The 25,654-nt window shown below is 39.5% G+C and overlaps 1 protein-coding gene across 2 annotated transcripts in view; it reads right to left on the reverse strand.

Annotated features, from left to right (window-relative positions):
• DBT (dihydrolipoamide branched chain transacylase E2) overlaps nucleotides 1-6,273 on the reverse strand; it is a 49,779-nt gene extending 43,506 nt beyond the window's left edge. The window contains exon 1 of one of the 2 annotated variants that reach the window (XM_075999893.1): nucleotides 6,174-6,273. In XM_075999893.1, the coding sequence (XP_075856008.1) occupies nucleotides 6,174-6,224 (51 nt within the window). In that variant the 5' untranslated portion in view covers nucleotides 6,225-6,273. The remainder of the gene's footprint in view (nucleotides 1-6,173) is intronic. The other variant, XM_012748604.2, reaches the window with a different exon arrangement.
• Between the last annotated feature and the right edge of the window lie 19,381 nt (nucleotides 6,274-25,654).

A 25,654-nucleotide genomic window follows, 5' to 3' on the forward strand; every position in this document is an offset into this window, starting at 1 on the left:
CAGTGACAATCAAGTTTATGAAGACTGGTTATTTTCGTAATTATTTTTGTCTAAGTAATCAAAGGAACTCAAACTCTAGCACACAGAAAACATTTTGTTGTTCTTTTGTTTAGTAATATTATATCCTTAGGTTTAGAGTTATTAATAGGATTGTGATCCTTGTCTAAAATTGCTTGACAGAGTCTCACTCTATCACCCAGGCTAGAGTGCCATGGCGTCAGCCTCACTCACAGCAACCTCAACCTCCTGGGCTCAAGCGATCCTCCTGCCTCAGCCTCCTGAGTAGCTGGGACTACAGGCATGCACCACCATGCCCGGCTAATATTTTTTTAATATATATTACTTTTTTTTAGTTGTCCAGCTAATTTCTTTCTATTTTTAGTAAAGATGGGGTTTCGCTCTTGCTCAGGCTGGTTTCGAACTCCTGACCTCGAGCAATCCGCCCACCTCAGCCTCCCAGAGTGCTAGGATTACAAGTGTGAGCCACCACGCCTGGCCTACAATGTATTCTGTATAAATACATCAGCTTGTAGATACACTTAAGTCATTAGACTTCCTGAAATAAAACCACTACAGTACTCTACAATAATAGCATAAAAAAGACACTAAAAAAATATATAAAGTACCTGAGAATATATCTTTGAAATTTTTTAATATATGTAGAAGATAATCCCTTTTACTTTTTAAAAAAATTACACCATGTACATGAGTGTGATTAGTTCTCAAAATTTAAAAGTTATGTTATAATATACATTATATTATATATAGTCATGTTTTAATACATATCTATAAACAAAAATTTTGTTATTTTTTTCTGATAGCAAATAATATAAAAGTTTGGTTTACTGACAGGTGTTCCTGTCAGATTTAAATTCTTAAGTGATTTTTCACTTTAATTTCCTGTTACTGATTTCTGAAGGCAAAGAAAAACTGAAGATCCCTTTCCTAAAATATGAATAATCTTAAATCGTGCATCTTAGCTATACTTTAAAGAGATCATCCTAGGCTGTGCACAGTGGTTCACTCCTGTAATCCTAGTACTTTGGGAGGCCAAGATGGGAGGATGGCTTCAGCCCAAGAGTTTGACACCAGCCTGGGCAATAGCAAGACCCCCATCTCTACAAAAAATAAAAAATTAAGTAGGGCCTTGCATAAGTATAAAAAATAAAGGCACTTTTAAGGCAGAGGAAATAGCATATATAAAGGAACTGCAGCAGGAATTTTCTTGGTATGTCTTCTGGGACAGTGAGCAGGTTGATTTGGCTTGATCAAATGTATGAAAAAGAGCAGTACAAATAGCTCAAGGACAAAATTGTTGATGATTATGATGTCAGGATAAGGAGTTTGACCTCATACATTCTGGGTTATTAAAGAAAAAGGATTAGAAAATTAATCTAGTAGTAGTTTATTGAATAGCTTACAAGCAAAGTCTGGAAAGGAAAGAAGTCAAGAAACTATTACAGTCATTCTCTCTCACCCTCTGTATCTGTAGGTGATATGTTCAAAGATCCTCAGTAGATGCCTAAAACCTCAGATAGTACTGAACCCTATATATACTATGTTTTTTCCTATGCATACATACATACATACCTATGATAAAGTTTAATTTATAAATTAGGCACAGTTAGATTAACAATAACTAATACAATATTAATAGAACAATTATAACAATATACTGTAACAAAAGGTATGTTGAATGTGGTCTCTCTCTCTCAAAATATCTTATTGTACTATATTCACCTATTTTGAGACTGTGGTTGACCATGGGTGACTTTGACCACAGATAAGGGGGGAATACTGTACACTACATGAGACACAAAACATCAGGCTTTGGACTAAGGTATTTAACAGCAGAAAAAGAAAAAAAGGAAACAAATTGCAATAGGCATTATGCAATTAATAGTGACTGAACAGCCATGAAGAGGCTAAAAACATTGTGAAATTGCTGAATAGATGGATTAAAAAGAAACAAAGGAGAAAAAAACTTTTTTTCAAGCTAGAATTCAAAAATAATTTTCTAGGAATAGACTAGGAAATTAGCATAAAGCTTTAAACTTCCAATTTTAAAGGGCATGCTTATAGAATTACCAGTTTTATATACTTTATAGTTGAGGCAATTCTGAATTCACCTATGAACAATATTTAAAGACATCTAATTCTATGGGGACTATTTGTGTCAATTTGCCCAAGGCAATCCCAAGTTACCCCTAGTTACTTAAGGTAACTATTAATAACACCACTTTCATTCTCAAATATATACGGTTTGGACAATTATACATATGGTCTAACTATTAACTCAATTATTTGACTAAAATAAGTCTTTTCTTGATTTTTATTTTGAGACAGAGTCTCGCTTTGTTGCCCAGGCTAGAGTGGGTGCCATGGCATCAGCCTAGCTGACAGCAACCTCAAACTCCTGGGCTCAAGCAATCCTCCTGCCTCAGCCTCCCAAGTAGCTGGGACTACAGGCATGCACCAAAATGCCTGGCTAATTTTTTCCTCTATATATTAGTTGGCCAATTAATTTCTTTCTATTTATAGTAGAGACAGGGTCTCGCTCTTGCTCAGGCTGGTTTCGAACTCCTGACCTCAAGCAATCTGCCTGCCTCGGCCTCCCAGAGTGCTAGGATTACAGGCGTGAGCCACCACGCCTGGCCTTTTCCTTGATTTTTTTTTTTCTATATGTATTAGTTGGCCAATTAATTTCTTTCTATTTATAGTAGAGATGGGGTCTCGCTCTTGCTCAGGTTGGTTTCGAACTCCTGAGCTCAAACGATCCGCCCACCTCGGCCTCCCAGAGAGCTAGGATTACAGGCGTGAGCCACCGCGCCCGGCCCTTTTCCTTGATTTTTAAACATAATTCGATATCTACAACCAGAGCACGAAAACACAAAAGGAGATGAAATCGTTTAGCAGATTAGCATAATAAGGAAAAATAAATAATTCAACAGGATGTTGTTGAGTGCTTAATTCAGACATTGTGCTGGACTCAGAAATTCAAAGCTAAATAAGATGCAGAATATGACTACATTCAAGGTTCTAACTTTAAACTGCTTATGCTTTACTACAGTAGGACAGACACAACAGAAAAATGCAGTATGACATGGTTAAGTCAATCAAGAGTCAAATGCATAATGTCGTAGGGAAGTATAAAACACAACATAAGGTCATATAAATAATTTACTATAGGTGGTAAGAGCTCTTCTTGGGGAAACCTTTTATAAAAGATGAAAACACACACTGTTTCTCATTGAGTCATTCAACAAATACATATGAGTACCTACAATGTGCCAGGCACTTCGGATTATATAAAGAACAAAACAGATGCAATTCTTTCTCTTATGGAATGTAGAGTCCGGTGAAAGATAAGGACAAGTAAACAGGTGATTATAACACAGTGCCATAAAGGCGGAAGTAGATAGTGTGTGTTAAGAGACTCAAAGGAAGGGAACGATTAGGACAAGTAAACAGGTGATTATAACACAGTGCTATAATGAGGGAATTAGATAGAGTGTGTTATGGGAACCCAAAGGAAGGGAACCTACCTAGAAAAAGTAATGTCGAAGTAAGAGGTCGAGGTATGAGTAGGAGTAATCCAGGGAATGAAGTGTGTTGCTCATAAGGCCATAAGGGAGTGAGGCAAGAATCTTTAAAGCAGAGGAAATACATGTGCAAAGGTCTGGAGTCGAGAGAGAGCACAATGTGTGTTCAATTAACTCAAGTTGTTCAACAGAGTTCTAGTGTGGTTTGTGTGGAGTAAGGGTGGGAGGTGTCAGAGTCGGGGTTAGCATGGGTGGGTTTTAGTAAGAAATGAAGCCTGAGAGATTGGAACAGTCCAGAACACAAATTGCCTCATAGTTATCTGAATTTTGGACATTTTGCTGAGGGAAGTTTTAAGAAAGAAAATGACTATCAAATGTGTCTTATCTTATTATATTACCCTGGCTACATTATGTAGAATGGGTTGGAAAGGCACAAGACTATAGGCAGAAAGTCAAATTAGGAAGGACCAGGACACATACAGTTGAGTGCAGGGTGGAAAAATAGTGACCAGATTTCTTCAGAGAGTTACAGGCTAGAATCAAAAGAAACAGGTTTGAGGGTTCCATTCTGGACCCTAGAGAGTGTAACGTGCACTGAGGCATTATGGCAGACACCTGCAGTGGCCGTGTAACACAGTTGTAGCCAGTTGAGTCTGGCTGGTTCCACCCATCCTCCTTCCTGCCTTGAACATGGAATAAGAAGTTGTAGCAGCCCTCTTGACACCAGGAGGGAAAGGTCAAAAGAGTTGCTAGGAAAATGACAACACTGATAATGATGAGCCACTTAATTGATGCCAGCTGCCAATGTTCTGTATGCATAAATACTTGATTTCCTATTTATTGGTTGGGTTTTTATTACTTGCAGCTGAAAAACACCTCATATACATACAACTGGAGATTTCCAGGACAGTAGAAGATATGGGTCTGGAGTAGACCTGGTTGGGCACTTTAGTTACCAGCATAGTTGGTAACTAAATACAAAAAAGTGGATGAGATAACCCAGGAAGTGGGAAAAATGTAGAGGGCCAAAATCAGAGTCCTTAGAAACAGCAACATTTAAAAGTGGGGTAGGGCCGGGCGTGGTGGCTCACGTCTGTAATCCTAGCATTCTGGGAGGCTGAGGCGGGAGGATCACTCAAGCTCAGGAGTTCAAGACCAGCCTGAGCAAGAGTGAGACCCCCGTCTCTACTAAAAATAGAAAGAAATTAATTGGTCAGCTAAAAATATATAGAAAAATTAGCTGGGCATGGTGGCGTATGCTTGTCCTGTAGTCTCAGCTACTCGGGAGGCTGAGGCAGGAGGATTGCTTGAACCCAGGAGTTTGAGGTGGTTGTGAGCTAGGCTGACACCATGGCACTCTAGCCCGGGCAACAGACTGAGATTCTGTATCGAAAAATTAATTAATTAATTAATTTAAAAAGTGGGGTAGGGAAAAAAGATACTGGGACGAAGTGGCCAAACGTGTAGGAAGAAAAATATTTCCAAGTTGGTATCACAAAAGGCAAGAATGGAGAGCTATCGAAAGAAGAGGCCCATACCCAGTAAGATGCAGCTGAGAAGAGCTTTCTTCTCTTGGTTAGCTCCTACTTATGCTTCACAAATCTCAGGTTATACAATATCCTCTGGGAACTCCTCTCTGACCCTGAAAGCCCACCATAAGTGTCCACTCCTACGTACTCCTGTAGCTCTAGACACTTGTCTTATCATAGCACTAGACACATGTCCTATCATAGCACTTCTAATGCTGAGTTGTAATTGCTTAGTATCTATGTCTGTCTTCCTCTCCCCTGTCCTCCACCACAAAGTTGTAATCTCTGAGAGGGAAGGGGTGGTGTTTGACTTTTTAACATTTGCATCCTCAGTGCCTAACATAGTACTTGGTACATAGCAGCAGGCTCTTGAAAGATTTTGTAAGCTCAGGGGTCCACCAAGGCAGGAACATGTAGGGAAAGGAGGGGTGGGGTGGGGGATATAGGAAGAAAAACTCTAAGCAAACAAGATGAAACAGTATCGTTACTGGGACGTGTCAGTGCTTGGTGCTGAAAAGACTGTGAGAAAGAGGGGGGAGTGCAGGGAAGACGGTGGTGAGTCATACATAGCTTTGGTGATAAAAGGGGTGGAATATGTGGTGCAAACAGAGAGAAATGTAGGCCAAAAGACTAAAAGGCATCTCAGTTCCAAAGAGGCAAGAAGTCACGGCGATATTCTTTGGCTGAACGGTCTCTTCTTCTAGACTGTAAATTTCCTGTGGGTAGGGCCCTATTTATTACCAGTGTCTGCCACACCGTGGACGCTCAATAAATGCCGGCTGAATATACCTCTGTATGCCGCGCGCCTATCACAACGCCCGCACCTAGAAGGTGCTCCATGAAAAGGCTTGCAGGCGCGCGGCTAGCTGGGCTTCAGGTGCAGAAGGAGCCCGAGGAGAAGCGCGCCCAGGTAAGGGGAAGGAGTGGGTTTCCACCCCAGACAGGTGGGCTCGCCACCTTCCCTGCCCTTCATTTTGCATGCATCCCTCCACCTCTCCATGACGCGTGGTGCTCGGGGGAGAAAGTCAAGTCACACACCACTCCTGGAGGACTCCGGGCAAACCACTCCTTCCTGGCCTCCGATCTGCACAAACTTGCTTACCAGCTGCCTGGCATTGCGGCCCCAGGTCCTCAGCGCGCGAGCTGCAGCCATCTTACCCCGGAAAGACCACTGCGCCGCAGCTGCAGGAGCCGCCTCCGCCGGCGGCCAATCCGGAGACGGGAGAGGCGCCGCCCCCCGCGCGGCCAATGGGGAGCGGAGGGACGAGCCTCCCACCCTCGGCCAACCGCGGCGGGGCCGGCGCCCGCGGGGCGGGGGCGGGGGCGGGGGCGCCCAACCCTAACTTCCGCCAACAAAGCCGGGCGCAGTTGGGTGGCGTGGACACACGTGCGCCCACGGCTATCTTTTAGTCTCTGTGATGGAGGAGGTAGAGTGTTAAGGGAACGAAGGAAGGACATTTACCTGGGTAGTAACCACCTTGATTACAGAAAATGGAACATGCCTGTACTTTGTAGCAAGGCTCGGTATCACTACTTGTTTCTGAAGTTCATACAGGACTACTTTCCAATGACTGCCATTTCGTATTACCTTTGAGTGTTATGGATTACCAAAACTGGCTTCTCAATTTTTTTTTTTTTTATGAAAGATGAACAAGGTTACCTAATGTCTAAAATAAACATGTCATCACCATTATCTTTCCTTATACAGGATGTCGTGAGACTCAGTTGAATGGCATATGCCATACATGTCACTGACATATAACCTTGATTTATTTGTCTCTTTCTCGTTTGGTTTTGTGTGTGTGTGTGTGTGGTTTGGTTTTGTTTTGTTTTTTACTGGACTCTTGAAATGTCAAATTTAGGTCAAGTAGAACTGGTAAAGAAAAGATCAGAGCTTTCTTTTAATAGGCAATCTTCCCCAGAGCAACTGGGAAACCACTTTCTGGAAATGTCCGGGATGACATTTGTCTGTTCTTGCCTCTTATATGGGAATGAAAATCTGCAAAGATGTCTAAGGGATTATAGAGAAAAAAAAAAAAACTGGAACAAGGACATTTTAAATCCTCAACATTGAAGATTAGTGGTTGTGAAACAAAATCTCAGATATTTCACAAATTCATTATTTTATATTACCTAAGGCTTGCCTGGTGTTTCGTCTGTGTAATCCCAGCATTTGTGTAGGTAGAAGCAGGACAGCTTGAGTCCAGGAATTGGAGACCAGCCAAAGCAACACAGAGAGAACAGACTATGGCTCAACAACAAAAAAAAAAAAAATTACCCCCAGCCCAGAGTGGTGCCTACTGGTCCATGCCTGTAGTCCCAGCTACTCAGGAGGCTATGGCAGGAGGATTGCATAAGCCCAGGAGTTTGAGGTGTCAGTGAGCTATCATGTCACCACTGAACTCTAGCCCAGGCAATAGAGTGAGACTCTGTCTCAAAAACAAACAAAAAACCCACAAACAAAAACAAAACAAAAAGCCATATAGATAAGTTACATCAGAACATAACAAAAACTCTTGAGAAATAGAACCACCCTCTCTCTTTCTTTTTTTTTTTTTTTTTTTGAGACAGAGTCTCGCTTTGTTGCCTAGGCTAGAGTGAGTGCCGTGTCATCAGCCTAGCTCACAACAACCTCAAACTCCTGGGCTCGAGGGATCCTTCTGCCTCAGCCTCCCGAGTAGCTGGGACTACAGGCATGCGCCACCATGCCCGGCTAATTTTTTATATATATATCAGTTGGCCAATTAATTTCTATTTATATAGTAGTGAGGACTGAACTCTAATTTTTTGCTAAAAACTCCTTCCTAAGGAGGCCAGCTGGGTTAGGCTGGCAAATGGTAAGGAGGCCAGCAGGGTTAGGCTGACAAACGGTAAATTCCCACTAAGCGGCTTTTGTTAACCAAACGAAGCAGTGGTTTACTTCCTGACCTGATTCTGGTATGGCATTAACATCACCTAAAAGATAAGAAGCCCCTGTCTTAACTCAAGCATCCTGGCAGATGCCTATCATAAATCTAAAATGTCTTAACTGAGCATCCTAGCAGGCGCCTATTGTAAATTTAAAATGTCCTCCTGTCTAGACCTCCCAGAGTGCCCACAACCTTATCTTAAAATAAGCATATCCTTTCTGGTCTTCTAGATAAAGTCTAACCCTCTCAGCCAATTGCCAGCCAAAGAATCTTTAAACCCACCTATAACCTGTAACACCCCCCCCCCCTTCGAGATGTCCCACCTTTTTGGGCCAAACCAATGTATGCCTCTCATGTATTGATTTGTGACCTTGCCTGTAACCTTTGTCTCTCTGAAAATGTATAAAACTGAACTGTAACCCAGCCACAGCGAGCCCACTTGCTCAAGGCTTCTTGAGAGTGGCTCCAGGTCATGGTCCTCAAATTTGGCTCAGAATAAACTTCTTTCAAATATTTCAGGGCTTGGATTTTTTTCCATCCACAGTAGAGATGGGGTCTTGCTCTTGCTCAGGCTGGTTTCAAACTCCTGACCTTGAGCAATCAGCCCGCCTCGGCCTCCCAGGGTGCTAGGATTATAGGCGTGAGCCACCACGCCCAGCCTGAACCACCCTCTCTTAAGAAATAGAACCTTTCTAGGCTGGTGAAGGTCACTGTCGGTTCCTCTCCTTCCTCTTTGCCCCAATAACCCTTACCCTGAATTGTGTGTTTATCATTCCTTTGTTTCTTTTAGAATTAATCACATACATATATATGGATCCCTAATAGTATATTGTTTGCTTTTGCTTGTTTTTGAGTCTTATAAAAATGTTATCTGCACCTAGCTTTTATGACAATACCACAATTTATTTATCCATACTATTCAGTAGATATTTGTATTGTTTCCAGTTCTTTGTTGTTACCGTGTCAGCGCTACTATGAATGTTCTTGACATTCATAGTTCCTGACTTCAGCATTACTATGAATTTCTCCTGGTGCATGTTCAAGAGTTTCTTTGGGGCAGTACCTCTCAATTTAATAGCATTAATAGCAACTAGGGATCTTGTTAAAATACAGATTCTAATTCAGAAGATCTGGGGCCTAGGATTGTGCATTTCTAACAAGCTCCAAGTGATGTGAGGGGTTGAGTCATTGCACACCTGCAAGGCCCGTGCCCCCAGTGAAGCCGAAAGCAACATCCGGGAAGGCTAACCGAGACGTCCGTTCTGGAAACTGTTGCTTGCTTGCCTGCGCCATGGAAACTGTTACTTGCTTGCTTGCGCCAACTTTGCATTGTTTGAACCCCTGTATAGTGGGGCTACCAGCCAACCAATCATGTTAAAGGTCAATGCATGATCCTCGCGTGATCAGCCAATGCATAGCGTATGCACCATAGGGATAAAAGGCACGCTGCAACCCCGGTCGGGGTCCTTGCCTGCTGAGAGTGGCCACTGCGTTGGTGCTCTGGGGCTTGGACCCTGGCTAGCCAGAAAATAAACCTCCTCTTGTGTGATTGCATCCTCAATGTCTCTGCTTTTCTGTCCGGTGGGGCTGTGGAAGGTCGGTCCCTAACAGTGATATAAATGCTATTGGTTAGCCAACTGCACTTTGATTAGTAAGGCCAAGATAAATATCTAAAAATGGAATTTTTGAGACAGGGGTTCTGCTTATTTTCAACTTTACCCTAGAGAGTGCTAGATTGTTTCCTAACTTGATTGTACAAAATACACACCTAGCTGTTTTGTAACAGGAGTATCCATTGTTCCTCATTTGATATTATCAGACTTAAATTTTCCCTCCAATTTAGTAATTATAAAATGGTATTTTGATCTTAATTTGACTTTCTCTGATTATAAATAAGGTTGAGCATATGTCTTCATATGTTTATTAACCATTCGTTTTCTTTTTTAATTTTTTTAAGCTGGTCAAATGAAGCAGTATTAACATTCTTAAAATGCCTGCTCATGCTTTTCTCCCATTTCCCACCTATCGTGTGTCCATCTTTTTCTTGTTAATTTGTGTAGGAGTTCTATACATATTCTGTATTCTAACCCTTTTCATTTGTATGCGTTGCTAACATTTTCTTCTAGGTGACTCTTCTTTGCTGTTTTGGTGTTTGTTTGTTTGTTGGTTGGTTTTAGAGACACTCTTTTGCTCAGCCTGGAGGGCAGTAACTCAATCATAGCTCACTGCAGCCTTGAACTTCTGGGCTCAAGCGATTCTCCTGCCTCAGCCACTGGAGTGCTGGGACTACAGGGATGTGATACCATGCAGGCTAATTTTTTTTTTTTTTTGTAATGATGGAGGTCTTGTGTTGTCCAGACTGGTCTCAAACTCCTGGCCTCAAGAGATCCTCTCACCTTAGTCTTCCAAAGTGCTGGCATCTTTGCTGTTTTGAAAGTGTCTTTTGATGTACAGAGTTCTTAATTTTAACGTAGTTGAAATTTTAACGTAGTATCAATCTTTTTGTTTATGGTTAGTGTTAAGTAGATAGACTAAAGATGGCTCCTGTAGATCTAAAATGGCATCAGTACTGCTCTAACTATTAGTAAAAGGTCCCAACCATGTTAGAAAAGTTCCCAGAGAAAGTTCCCAGAGGATGGAGGAGGGAAGTCAAGGAGGCCTGTTCTCAAAAAGAATAGAGAGGTCCTGTTCCCAGAAAGTCCCTTGACCCTTAGAGTACCTTTCCATTGTTCTCTTAACTAACAGCTAATCGCAAAGTTCTGCTTCTGTGATTGCTTGCTTGCATAGCTGCCAGCCCCTAGGGTATAAGAGAAAGGCAAACGCTTTGTTCAGGGCTGCTTCTCCCTCCTTGCATGGAGTGGTGACAGCCCCTGCGCAGGTAGAAATAAACTAATTTGGCTGATTGGATTCTGGTGTCTGAGTCCCCTTGATCCGCTGGTTTACAACAAGTCCTCTTTGTGTTGTAAGAAATCCTTCTCAGTACAAAGGTTCTAAAAGTAGTCTGCTGTATTTCTTTCACATTTGTCTTTCTTTTTTTTTTTTTTTTTTTTTTTTTGAGACAGAGTCTCGCTTTGTTGTCCAGGCTAGAGTGAGTGCCGTGGCGTCAGCCTAGCTCACAGCAACCTCAAACTCCTGGGCTCGAGCAATCCTTCTGCCTCAGCCTCCCGAGTAGCTGGGACTACAGGCATGCGCCACCATGCCCGGCTAATTTTTTACATATATCAGTTGGCCAATTAATTTCTTTCTATTTATAGTAGAGACGAGGTCTCGCTCTTGCTCAGGCTGGTTTTGAACTCCTGACCTTGAGCAATCCGCCCGCCTCGGCCTCCCAGAGAGCTAGGATTACAGGCGTGAGCCACCGAGCCCGGCCACATTTGTCTTTCTTATCTTTTGTAATTTTATTTTATTTTATTTTATTTTTTATTATTTTTTCTTTTTTACATTTACGAAAGAAACTGTTGTGTCTGTTAATCTTTTGTAATTTTAAATATTGAGATATTAATTAGCATAAATTCAGCCTTTAAAGTGTACAATTAGTGAATTTTAGTGTATTCACAAACTTCTGCAACCATTACCACTATCTAATTCCAGAACATCTCATCAACCCCCAAAATAAACCCCATACCCATTAGCAATCACTCCCCATTCTGTATTCCCTTCCCCATCCTCTGAGAATCACTAATCTACTTTTTGTTTCTATAAATCTGCCTGTTCTGGACATTTCATGTAAATGAGATCATACAATATGTGGTCTTTTGTGACTGTCTTCTTCACTTAGCTTCTTTCACTTATATTCTAAGATTCATCTAATATTATAGCATGTATCAATTTCTTTTTATGGCTTAACAATACTTCATTGTATAGGTATGCCACATTTTTGTTTATGTACTTATCAGATGATAAACATTGTTAAAAAAATAAATAAAAATGAAGGCCACCTTTTAGATACCTTAAGGCTAACTGCCCACAGCCATGTAACCCAAACTTAATGCATCCTGATTTCCCCTAAACTCTAGCCCTAAATATTAACAAAACAAAAACATAAGCTTTTTGTCCTTACCACGTGATTCAGTGCAATTATACCAATCAACTATAGATAAATCAGCTTAAATAGCTCTACTTGCCTTTTTTTTTTTTATCTGAAGTAAATAAAGTTTATTTAAAAAGGCCTAAGGAAGACCCAATGGGGGAAAAATCATACAACTAGATACATAGTGATGTTTCTGAATTCTAACTGAATGTAAAAATTTGTAAATCTTCCTTGAAGGAAAAAAATAGGTAGTCTACAAGAGAAATAATAAATCTGATAGTAGATTTCTCCTTAGTGATGATAGGTACTTGAAGAATAAAGCCACGTATCTTTTTGAAGGAAATTTATATTTTGAATCTAGTCAAAATATCTAGCATGATTGCAAAATAAAGACATCATTGGACACTCTACTTGCCTTTTAAAAAAAAAATGACAGCCAATCATGAAAAAAGTCAAAATAATTCCTTCTTTATGCTTTATAAACTGTGCTGTAAGTGCTGTAAAATTGAGACTTTGTGCCGTTTTTGTTTTTGTTTTTTTTCTTTTTTCTTTTTTCCTTCTTCCTTCTAATACGTGAATACTTTGTGCCATTTTTGGTTTGAGGTTTCCCAATTTGCAAACTGTTCTTTTGTATGCACAATGAACTTTTAAAATTATAACCTGGGCCGGGCGCGGTGGCTCAAGCCTGTAATCCTAGCTCTCTGGGAGGCCGAGGCGGGCGGATTGCTCGAGGTCAGGAGTTCGAGACCAGCCTGAGCAAGAGCGAGACCTCGTCTCTACTATAAATAGAAAGAAATTAATTGGCCAACTAATATAGAAAAAAAAAAAAATTAGCTGGGCATGGTGGCACATGCCTGTAGTCCCAGCTACTCGGGAGGCTGAGGCAGGAGGATTGCTTGAGCCCAGGAGTTTGAGGTTGCTGTGAGCTAGGCTGATGCCACGGCACTCACTCTAGCCTGGGCAACAAAGTGAGACTCTGTCTCAAAAAAAAAAAAAAAAAAAAACAACAACAACAAAAATTATAACCTGATCTAATTTTAGTTTTGAAATTTGGGTTGTTTCAACTTTTTGCTACCATAAATAATGTTTCCATGAATATATAATACATATATGAATACAAGTTTTTGTGTGGACATATGTTTTCATTTCTCTTGGGTATATTCCTAGAAGTAGAATTGCTAGGTCACATGGTAATGCAATATTTAACTTTTTGAGGAACTGCCAGAAGGTTTTCAAAAGGGGCTGAACCAGTTGGGCTCATGCCTGTAATTCTAGCACTCTGGGAGGCTGAGGCGGGAGGAATGCTCAAGGTCAAGAGTTGGAAACCGAGCAAGACCCTGTCTCTACTAAAAATAGAAAAGAAATTAATTGGCCAACTAAAAATATACATAGAAAAAACTAGCCAGGCATGGTGGCATATGACTGTAGTCCCAGCTACTGGGGAGGCTGAAGCAGAAGGATTGCTTGAGCCCAGGAGTTTGAGGTTGCTGTGAGCTTGGCTGACACCACAGCACTCTGGTTGGGGCAACAGAGTGAGACTCTGTCTCAAAAAAAAAAAAAAAAAAAGGAGATGGAATTTGAACCATTTTACTTTTGTACTAGCAGCAATGTATGAAAGTTCTTGTTTCACCACATTCTTATCAACCCTTGTTATTGTCTGTATTTTTTTGTTATAGCCATCCTAGTGGGTGTGAAGTGGTATTTCATAGTGGTTTTGATTTGCATTTCCCTAATGACTAATGACTCTAAACATCTTTTCAGCTGCTTATTGGTGGTTTATATAGCTTCTGTGGAAAAATGTCTATTCAAATCCTTTGCCCATTTTTTAATTGAGTTGTCTTTTTATTCTTCATTTTTTTAATATTATTTTTTTCTTTTTTTTATTTCAGCATATTAGGGGGTACAAATGTTTAGGTTACATCTATTGTCTTTGCCCTACTGGACTCAGAACTTCAAGCATGTCCATCCCCCAGACAGCACACACCGCACCCATTAGGTGTGAATATATCCATCTCTTCCTTTCCACTCCCACCTGCTCTGATTCTTAAATTTTTAAGAGTTCTTTATGTATTCTGGATACTAGACTCTTATCAAATACATGATTTATAAACATTTCCTCCCATTTTGTGGTTTGTCTTTTTACTTTCTTGGTAATATCCTTTGAAGCACAAAATTTTTAATTTTAATTAAATTGAAGTTCAATTTCACTATTTTTTTCTTTAGTTGTTTGTGCTTCTGGTGTCATAGCTCAGAAAAAAATTGACCAAGTTCATGAAGAAATAACATATGTGTTTTCTTCTAATATATATTTTTTAGCTCTTTTTTTTTTTTGAGACAGAGTCTCACTTTGTTGCCCAGGCTAGAGTGAGTGCCGTGGCGTCAGCCTGGCTCACAGCAACCTCAATCTCTGGGGCTCAGTGATCCTACTGCCTCAGCCTCCCGAGTAGCTGGGACTACAGGCATGCACTACCATGCCCGGCTAATTTTTTGTATATGTATTTTTAGTTGGTCAATTAATTTATTTCTATTTTTGGTAGAGATGGGGTCTCGCTCAGGCTGGTTTCGAACTCCTGACCTTGAGCAATCCGCCCGCCTCGGCCTTCCAATGTGCTAGGATTACAGGCTTGAGCCACCACGCCCGGCCTATTTTTTAGCTCTTACTTTTAGGCCTTCGATCGATTTTGAGTTCATTTTTGTATGTAGTATGAGACATTTAAGTCTTTAGATCTTTTAGATCTTTTCGAAATGTTTTTTGTATTAATATATGAGATAGCAATCCAATTTCATTTTTTCTCTGATGGTTAATCCATTGTTCCAGCACCATAAAGTGAAGTGTTCCTCTTTCCCCACCAATCTGCCATCTCATCTATCATAGAAATTCTGTTTCTGGAGTCTGAGTAGTCTATTTGTCACTATGTCAATCTCACATTATCTTAGTTACTCTTCCGCTTCACACAAATTCTGGAATTGGATAGGATGAATATCCTCTACCTAATTCTTTTTTAAATTATTCTCGCCCTTTTGTTCTTTCATGTAAATTTCAGAATCGGCATGCCAGGCTCCTTTAAAAAATCCTGGTAGGCATTTGATTGGAATTTCATTGCAACTATGTTTGGAATAATATGTCAAAAGATTCTTTGGGGTTTTCTATGTAGGCAGTCATATCCTGTGTGAATAATGAAGGTGGTGTTTCTGCCTGTCCTATCTTATATCTTTTATCTCTTTCTTGTAGAATCTGGCTAGGACTTCCATCTCTGTTAAAAAGCCATAATAGTGGGCATCTTTATCTCAGTATTTTAAAAGGAAGTAGCCTGTTTTACTACTCATAATGAAGTTTGCTATTGGGTTTTCCAGATGCCTTTAATCAGACTAAGGGAGTTTATATTAATCCCTAGTTTTTTGTTTTGTTTTGTTTTTTACTGTGTAGCAATCCACCCTAAGACATGACTTGGTGGCTTTAAAACAATCATTTATTTATTTATTACAATTGAGATGGTTAATTAGACAGTCCTGCTACTGCCTTTGTTTGGACTCACTCACTCACACAACTGCAGAAAGCTGGTGGCTCAACTGGGGCTGGGTGTCCAGGATGGTCTCATTGACGTGTTTGGGCCTCAGGTAGGATGGCTGGAAGGGCTTAGATGGCCAAGCCTCTCTCTCCATGTGGCCTTCCATCTCAGGCTACTTTGCAGCATGGCAGGTAGGGAAAGGCTTCTCTGTAGGAGGGACCTTTGAGCTGAGGCTTTTGAAGGGTTAGAAGGCAGAAGTAAGTAGGCAAAAGGGGAGAGGCCAATAACAGAGGAAATAATTTACAAGAGGGAATAACATGTGTCAAGACCCCATGAGGTAGGAAGAAGAATGATAGTTTCTAGAAAAAAAATATAAAAGGCATGAAGTCAGTTTGGCCACTACATACAAAGAAAGAGAGAGCATGGGGACCAGATTATGCATGTTCAAAGCACTTTGAATTTTTATTTTAATCTTCATACTAAGAATAGTGGGGGCCGGGCGCGGTGGCTAACGCCTGTAATCCTAGCACTCTGGGAGGCCAAGGCGGGTGGATTGCTCAAGGTCAGGAATTCGAAACCACCCTGAGCAAGAGGGAGACCCCCATCTCTACTATAAATAGAAACAAATTAACTGGCCAACTAATATATATAGAAAAAATTAGCCGGGCATGGTGGCGCATGCCTGTAGTCCCAGCTACTCGGGAGGCTGAGGCAGGAGGATTGCTTGAGCCCAGGAGTTTGAGGTTGCTGTGAGCTAGACTGACACCATGGCACTCACTCTAGCCTGGGCAACAAAGCGAGACTCTGTCTCAAAAAAAAAAAAAAAAAAAAAAAGTGGGAAACCAATGCAAGGTTTTAAGTGTAGAGAAATTCAAACTTTCCCTCTGAAGTTTCCAACAAACTGACAATAGGCAGATCAACAGGAGAAAAAGCATACAAATTTAGTAATGCTCACATGAACACAGGACTCCTGCAATTAGGAGATTCAAACAAGGCCAGATGGTTGAGGCTTAAATAGCCCCCTCTTCATAGGGAGGAGATGGGGGATGTGGGTGATTGCAGGGGTAGTAAATGATTTTCAGAAGAAATGGATGATGAGTCCAAACAATAGACAGTGGCCTGGGACAATGTTTTTTGGAGTTTTGGGGGAAGAGGTGAAGGGTGGAACCTCATAGTAAACAAAAGTTGTCTTATTATGTAGATAAGTCTCCCAGGTAATCTTACAGAGCAGCCCTCCAAAGAATAGATGAAAATTTGTCTGAAGATGACTTTTAGTCTTTTCCTTTCTCTGTTACCAAAAATTTGGTACTTGTCCCTGCATCCTAATGAAGAATGAGGACAAGTAGTTTGAAGAAAAGGAAAGAGAAGTTTATTAATTGGTCAGCAAATGAGGAGGATGGCAGACTCTCATCTTTAAAAACTCATTATCTTTATCTCTAGTTTTGTTTGATTTTGTTTTATGATATATGGATCTTCATTTTTCTCTAATTCTTTTTCTGCATCTATTGATATGATCTTAGGTTTTGGATACATCATCAGATTTCTAATGTTAAATTGATCTTCAATCCCAACATCATCATATTTCTAATGTTTAATTGATCTTCAATCCCAACTTCCTCATAATATATTATAATTTATAAACATTGTTGAATTTGGTTGTCAATATTTTGATTGAGATTGGTGCATCTAAATTATAAAATTGACCTGTAATTTTTCTTCCCCATGTCATCTTTGTTAAGTTTTGCCATCAAAGTCATACTAACCTTTTAAGATGAACTGGGGTGTCTACATCTTTTTCATATTACCTGGGAAAATTTATATAAATTCAGAATAGATGGTCTGTTCCCCAAAAATTTGTTGTATCTTGACAGTTAACACTCTCTGAACCATCATTTCTACCCTACTGCCTTTTTAATTATTAGTTTATTATATTTTAGTAATGGTACTAGTACAAAGAGGACTTGCTATTACTTTTCCTCCCATTCCTTCTTTTAATCAAACACATTTTCAATTGTCTCATTTATATCATAAAGTCTTTATTTTTTACAGTTTCTTTGATTCAAGATCCAGACAACTACCATCCTTTTTTCCCCCACGCTATCTGTTTGTTGAAGAAAATAGGTTTATTTCTTCTTCAGTCAGTTTTGGTAAGTTATATTTTTCAAGAAATTTGTCTATTATCTAAATTTTCAGGTTAATTGGCAAAACATTGTTCCGGGTATTCCCCTGCTTTAAAAAAATTTTCCATTGTATCTGCTGTTTTTTCTTTTCTAATACTGTTTGCACCTTCTTTTTTTCTTGATCAGTCTTAACAATTTTTTTTAAAGAGTCAACTTTGTTTTGTAATTTTTAAACTTAATCTTTATTAGCCCCTGTCAACTTTTTCTGGATTTATTGTTAACATTTCTTCTGTCATCCATGAATTATTTATAAGTGTTTATAAATTTCCAAACTTTTTTTCTGGTTGTTTTAATTGTCTTTTTTAGCATGAATTTCTAACATAATTGCCATTTTGGTCAGGGTATGTCTACTGTATGACACAAGTTCTTTGGATTTTGTTGAGACTTGCTTTATGGCTTCATCATTTTTTAAATAAATGTTTCATAAGTTCTTAAAAATATATAATCTATAATAATTGAAGGTTATATATATAATTGTCATTAGATAAAGCTTATTAAGCTGTCCTTCAAGCCACCAGACAGGTGAAAACACAGAATCACAATTAAACACACAATCACAATGAATTCAAGTAATTATTAATTACATAATTTATGATTCTTTGTTTTTTTTATTTTTTATTTATTTCAGCATATTTCAGGTCTACAAATGTTTAGCTTACATATATTGCCTTTGTCCCACACAAGTCAGAGTTTCAAGTGTGTCAATGCCCCAGATGGTGTGCACCACACCTGTTAGCTGTGTATATACCCATCCCCATCTCTCCCCTCCCATCTGTCTGATACTCAATAAATATTATTATTATATGTACTCTTAAGTGTTTATCAGTTAATACCAACTTGATGGTGAGTACATGTGTAGCTTGTTTTTCCATTCTTGTGATACTTCACTTAGTAGAATGGGCACCAGCTTTTTCCAGGACAATACAAGAAGTAGTAGATAACCATTGTTTTTTGTGGCTGAGTAAAACTCCATGGTATACATACACACACACACACACACATCCCACATTATACTGATCCACTCATGTACTGATGGGCACTTGGGTTGTTTCCACATCTTTGCAACTGTAAATTGTGCTGCTATAAAGCTTCTAGTGCAGATATCTTTTTTATAGAATGTCTTTTGTTCTTTCAGGTAGATGCCCAGTAATGGGATTGCTGGATCAAATGGTATTTCTACTTGTAGCTCTTTGAGGTACCTCCGTATTACTTTCTACATAGGATGTATTAGTTTGCAGTCCCACCAGCAGTGTACAAGTGCTCCTATCTCTCCACATCTACACCAACATTTATTGTTTTGGGACTTTTTGAAAAAGATCATTCTCACTGGAGATAAGTGACATCTCATTGTGATTTTGATTTGCATTTCCCTGATGATTAGAGATGTTAAGCATTTTTCCATATATTTGTTGGCCATTAGTCTGTCTTCTTTTGAAAAGTTTCTGTTCATGTCCTTTGGCCACATTTTGATATGGTTGTTTCATTTTTTTCTTGTTGATTTTCCTGAGTTCTACAGAGATTCTAGTTATCAGCCCTTTATCAGATGTGTAACATGCTAATATTTTCTCCCATTTTGTAGGTTGTCTGTTTGCTCTTTTGATAGTTTCCTTGGCTGTGCAGAAGCTTTTCGATTTGATCAGGTCCCATTTATTTATTTTTGTTGTTGCTGTTATTGCCTTTGGGGGTCTTCTTCATAAATTCTTTGCCTAGGCCAATGTCTGTTAAGAGTTTTCCAAAATTTTATTCTAGAGTTCTGATAGTTTCATGCCTTAGGTTTAAGTCTGTTATCCACCATGAGTTGATTATTGTGAGAGGTGAAAGGTGTGGATCCTGTTTCAGTATTTTACATGTGGTTATCCAATTTTCCCAGCACCATGTATTGGATAAGGATTCTTTTCCCTGGAATATGTGTTTGTCTGCTTTGTCAAAGATTAGATGGCTATGTGAGGATGGCTTTATATCTGGGTTCTCAGTTCTGTTCCATTGGTCTGTCTCTGTTTTTTTTTTTTTTTTTTTGAGACAGAGTCTCACTTTGTTGCCCAGGCTAGAGTGAGTGCTGTGGCATCAGCCTAGCTCACAGCAATCTCAATCTCCTGAGCTCAAGCGATCCTACTGCCTCAACCTCCTGAGTAGCTGGGACTACAGGCATGCACCACCAGGCCCAGATAATTTTTTCTATATATATTAGTTGGCCAATTAATTTCTTTCTATTTATAGTAGAGAGGGGGTCTCACTCTTGCTCAGGCTAGTTTCGAACTTCTGACCTCGAGCAATCCACCCGCCTCGGCCTCCCAGAGTGCTAGGATTACAGGTGTGAGCCACCGCGCCTGCCCTATGTCTCTGTTCTTGTGCCATCACCATGCTATTTTAGTTAATATAGCCTTGCAGTATAGCTTGAAGTCTGATAAAGGGATGCTTCCCCATTTGTTCTTTTGGCTTAAGGTTGTTTTTGCTATATGGGGTCTTCTCTGGTTCCATATGAAGCATTAAATTATTTTTTCTAGATCTGTGAAAATGATATTGGTATTTTAATAGCAATTGCCTTGAATTTGTAGATTACTTTGGGTAGTATAGACATTTTAACAATGGTGCTTCTGCTGACACATGAGCATGCTATGCTTTTTCACCTATTTACATCCTCTGCTGTTTCCTTCCTCAGTGTTTTGTAGTTCTCTCTGTAGAGGTCTTTTACCTCCTTAGTTAAATATATTCCCAGGTATTCTATTTTCTTTGTTGCTATTATGAAGGCTTTTGAGTCTTTGATTTGGTTCTCAGTTTGACTGTTGTTGGTGTATAGGAATGCTACTGATTTCTGTACATTGATTTTGTAACCTGAGACTTTGCTAAATTTGTTTATCAATTCCAGTAGTCCCATGGTAGAATCCTTGGGGTTTTCTAGATGTAAGATCATATCGTCAGCAAAGAGCGATACTTTGACTTTATCTGTCCCTGTTTGGATATCCTTGATTTCCTTGTCTTGTAGGATTGCCCTGGCTAGGTCTTCCGGCACTATATTGAAGAGAAGTGGTGATTGAAGGCAATCTTGTCTGGTACCAGTTCTAAGTGGAATGCTTTCAATTTTTCCATGTTGGGTATAATGTTGGCTGTGGATTTGTCATATATGGCTTGTATCATTTTTAGGTAAGTTCTGTCTCTGCCTGTTTTCTTAAGCATTCTTATCATAAAAGGGTGCTGACTTTAGTCAAATGATTTTTCTGCATCTACTGAGAGGATCATATGATTTGTCTTTTTGCTTCTATTTATGTGGTGAATTATATTTATGGATTTTCATATGTGGAACCATTCCTACATCTCTGGGAGGAAGCCCACTTGGTCATGATGGATTATTTTTTTGATAAGCACCTGAATTCGGTTTGCTAGTATTTTGTTGAGAATTTTTGCATCTATATTCACAAGGGATATAGGTCTGTAGTTTTCTTTATCTGTTGTGTCTTTTCCTGTTTTTGGCATCAGAGTGATGTTGGCCTCATAAAATGTGTTCGGGTGGATTCCTTCTTTCTGGATGTTGTGGAATAATTTCTGAAGGATGGGCACCAGTTCTTTGTAGGTCTGATAAAATTTGTGTGTGAAACCATCTGGTCTGGGACTTTTATTTTTAGGAAGGTTTTTTTATTGCTACTTCATTTTCAGTACTTGATATTGGTCTGTTCAGGAATTCTATTTCTTCCTGATTGAGCCTACAGAGGCTGTTTCTAAGAGTTGGTCCATTTCCTCCACATTTTCAAATTTATGTGCAGAGAGGTTTGTATAGTATTCACAGATGATATTTTGTACTCCTGTGGCATCAGCTGTAATTTCTCCTTCTTCATTCCTAATGGACATTATTAGAGTCCTTTCTGTTCTGCTTCTTGTTACTCTAGCAAGAAGCGTGTTTTTTCCAAGAACCAACTTTTTGTTTATTAATCGTCCATATAGTTTTTGTTATCAATTTCATATAGTTTTGCTCTGATCTTTGCTATTTCTTTTCTTCTGCTGGGTTTGGGATTGGTTTGCTCACCCTTTTCCAGTTCTTTGAGATGATTCATTCGATTATTTATTTGTGATCTTTCTGTCTTTTGGATGTAAGCATTTATAGATACAAATTTTCCTCTTAGGACTGCTTTAGCAGTGTCCCACAGATTTGGACAATTTGTGTCTCCTTTATCATTTAGTTCAAAGAGTTCTTTGATTTCCATCTTGATTTCCTCCTTAATGCAATGATTATTCAACAGAACATTGTTTAGTTTCCATGACTTTGTGTTCAGATGAGAGTTCCTGTTGGAGTTGATTTCTAATTTTCTTCTTCTGTGGTCTGAGAAGATATATGATATAACTTCTTTTTTTTTTTTTTTTTTTTTTGAGACAGAGTCTCGCTTTGTTGCCCAGGCTAGAGTGAGTGCTGTGGCATCAGCCTAGCTCACAGCAACCTCAAACTCTTGGTCTCAAGCGATCCTACTATCTCAGCCTCCTGAGTAGCTGGGACTATAGGCATGCGCCACCATGCCCGGCTAATTTTTTCTATATATATTAATTGGTCAATTAATTTCTTTCTATCTATAGTAGAGATGGGATCTTGCTCTTGCTCAGGCTGGTTTTGAACTCCTGACCTCAAGCAATCCACCTGCCTTGGCCTCCCAGAGTGCCAGGATTACAGGCATGAGCCGCAGCGCCGGCCTATGATATAACTTCTATATTTTTTTTTTTCAATTTTTTAGACATGCTTTGTAGCCTGGGCTATGGTCAATCTTAGAGAATGTCCTATGAGATGATGAGAAACGTTTATATACAGTGGTTTTTTGGGTAGAATGGTCTATAAATGTCAGCCAGGCCTATTTATTGTAGAGTTCTATTTAAGGCCATTGTTTCTTTGTTTATATTCTATTTGGAGGATATGTCCTGTTCTGCCAGAGGGTTGTTGAAGTTGGCTATTACTGTGTTGCTGTGTATCATTTTGTTTAGATCAAGTGGGACTTGCTTTATGAAACTGGGTGCACCTGAGTTAGGTGCATAAATGTTTAGAATTGTTATGTCTTCATGTTGAATTGTACCCTTCACCATTATATAGTCTTTCATTACTTTTGTAGATTTGAAGACTAAGTTATCTGAAATCAGAACTGCCACACCAGCTTTCTTTTGGCATCCGTTTGCTTGAAATATTGTTTTCCACCCCCTCACCTTGAGTCTGAATGCATCCTTGTGGGTTAGATGTGTTTCCTGAAGACAGCAGATGCTTGGCTTCTGTGTATTTGTCCATTCAGCTGGCCTATGTCTCTTGAGAGAATTGATAAGCAGGGGCAGATTTCTGTTCATCCCCTTGAGTTCTACTTTGTTGCCTTGCTTTCTCCCTCAAGCCATTGTGGTATCTGGCATTTGATGTTTAGCTTCTGGATGACTTTTACACTGGTGACTATTTATTGTGCTGATCTGTGTGCAGTACTGTTTTGTGTACTTCCTGGAGGGTAGGTCTTGTCTTGATCAATTCCCTCAGTCTTTGCTTATCTGAGGTCTTTATTTCTCCTTTGTATAGGAAACTTAGTTTTTTGTTTTTTGGGTTTTTGTTTGTTTGTTTGTTTTTTGAGACACAGTCTCACTCTCTTGCCCGGGTTAGAGTGCCGTGGCATCAGCCTAGCTCACAGCAACCTCAAACTCCTGGGCTCAAGCGATCCTACTGCATCAGCCTCCCAAGTAGCTGGGACTACAGGCACATGCCACCATGCCCGGCTAATTTTTTCTATATATTTTTAGCTGTCTAGTTAATTTCTTTCTATTTATAGTAGCGACAGGGTCTCACTCTTGCTCAGGCTGGTTTTGAACTCCTGACCTTGAGTGATCCGCCCATCTCAGCCTCTCAGAGTGTTAGGATTACAGGCGTGACCCACTGTGCCTGGCCACGAACCTTAGTTTTGCAGGGTACAAGATTCTAGGCTGGGTATTATTCTATTTGAGAAGAGTGAGAATGGGCCCCAGTCTCTTCTTGCTTGTAAGATTTGACAGAGTGATTCCTAAATGCCTGGAGCCAAGAAACAAAAAAAAAGAATAAAGAAAAATTAGGCCGGGTGTGGTGGCTCATGGCCTAGCACTCTGGGAGGCTGAGGCTGGTGGATTGCTCAATGTCAGGAGTTTGAAACCAGCCTGAGCAAGAGTGAGACCCTGTCTCTACTAAAAATAGAAAGAAATTAATTGGCCAGCTAAAAATATATAGAAAAAATTATCCGGGCATGGTGGTGCATGCCTGTAGTCCCAGCTACTCGGGAGGCTGAGGCAGGAGGATCACTTGAGCCCAGGAGTTTGAGGTTGCTCTGAGCTATGCTGATGCCACGGCACTCTAGCCTAGGCAACAGAGTCAGAGTCTGTCTCAAAAAGAAAAATTAAAAAGAAAAATGAAAGTATCCTCCAGGGCTTTGCATATTGGCTCTGTGTTGGGGTACTTCTTCAACACTTAGCCAGGCCATTTGCAATTCTGCCTTAGCCTTCACTTCCTGCTTGCAGGGAACCTAAGGTCACCGAAGTGAAAGCTTAGGGTCTTCTCTGGGTGTGTGCCCAGCCCTGGACACATCAGCCTTCTAATTCCCTGCTGTGCACAGGAGCTTTTCCCAGCCTTTACTCCCCCATATATCTCCTTCCCCAGCCTTTCCTTCCCAGTATTTCCTGTCTCTGCTTGCCCTGAGATGGGAAATTTTATCCCTTGCCACAGATGGCTGCAGCTAGTATATTTGCTTTGAGATGCTTCTGACAAACACAGGCTGGGAAGGCTGCTTCAATCAGGAGAAACAAAGGCCAGCCTATCTGTGATTCCGTGTTTTCACCTGTCTGGTGGTGTTTTGTTCAAATCTTTGTCTTTCCTGACTTTTCATTTGCTTGATCTACCAATAATGGAGATAAAATTTCACAATGTACTAGTGGGTTTGCCAGTTTCTTCTGTGTTTTATCAATTTCTGACTGACATATTTTGAAAAATTTTATTATTTTTTTCTTTTTTATCTTTTTACCTTCAGGAGTTTTGGAATATTTTGAAAATATTTATTGCAGACAAAAGTTTGAATAGTGATATTTACCTGGAAATGCAATTTTTGTTATTTTGCAGTGAGTTTTTTTGGTCAATGATAATGCTTTTCATATTAAAGTTTAATTGTCATTAATATAGCTATACCAACTATCTTTTAGTTGATATTTATCTGCTGCATCTTCTCCATCTTTTTATTTTCAACTTCTCATGATCTTTGATGTTTTAGGTGTGTTTCTTATAAATAGTATGTATTTTTAAATCAATCTCTAGCTTTTAACCAGAAAGTTTACTTTACTTACATTGTATTACTGATACATGTGAATCTATTTCTATTTTGTTGCTTTAGTGCTTTCTTTTCATCCTGTTTTTTTATGCCAATGAAGGTGTTACGGTTTTGTTTAAAGTATATTTTCCCTTTAGTCCAGTTTTTCCTTCAGTTAAATTAGAAGTTATATACAGTATTACTTTTGTGGTTAGCTTTTAAGTCTTACCTTCAATAATTATCTTAAAGTCTTAAATTATGTCTTAACTCTATTAACTGAGATTTTATTTATTTATTTATTAATGAGACAGGGTCTCGCTCTGTCACCCAGGCTGGAGTGCAGTGGTGTGATCACATCTTACTGCAACCTCAAACTTCTGAAGTCAGGTGAGCCTCCGCTGGGCTCAAGTGATCCTCCTGCCTTAGATTCCTGAATAGCTGGAACTATAGGCATGCCCCACCATGCCTGGCTATATCTGGAAATTATTTTATTTCTGCCCTTTCATTCTTGAAACATAATTTTGCTGGGCACTCAATTTTAGGTTGATGGTTATTTTCTGTCAGCATTCTGAAGGTATGAATCCACTGTCTTTCTGACTGCCATTGTTCTATTGAAGACTCTGTTATTAGCCTAATTCTACTTTCTTTGTAGATGACTGAAAAGGCTTGGATTTAACCCAACTTTGC

The sequence above is a fragment of the Microcebus murinus genome, chromosome 2, assembly GCF_040939455.1.
Source record: "Microcebus murinus isolate Inina chromosome 2, M.murinus_Inina_mat1.0, whole genome shotgun sequence".
In the NCBI taxonomy this organism is placed as follows: domain Eukaryota; kingdom Metazoa; phylum Chordata; class Mammalia; order Primates; family Cheirogaleidae; genus Microcebus; species Microcebus murinus.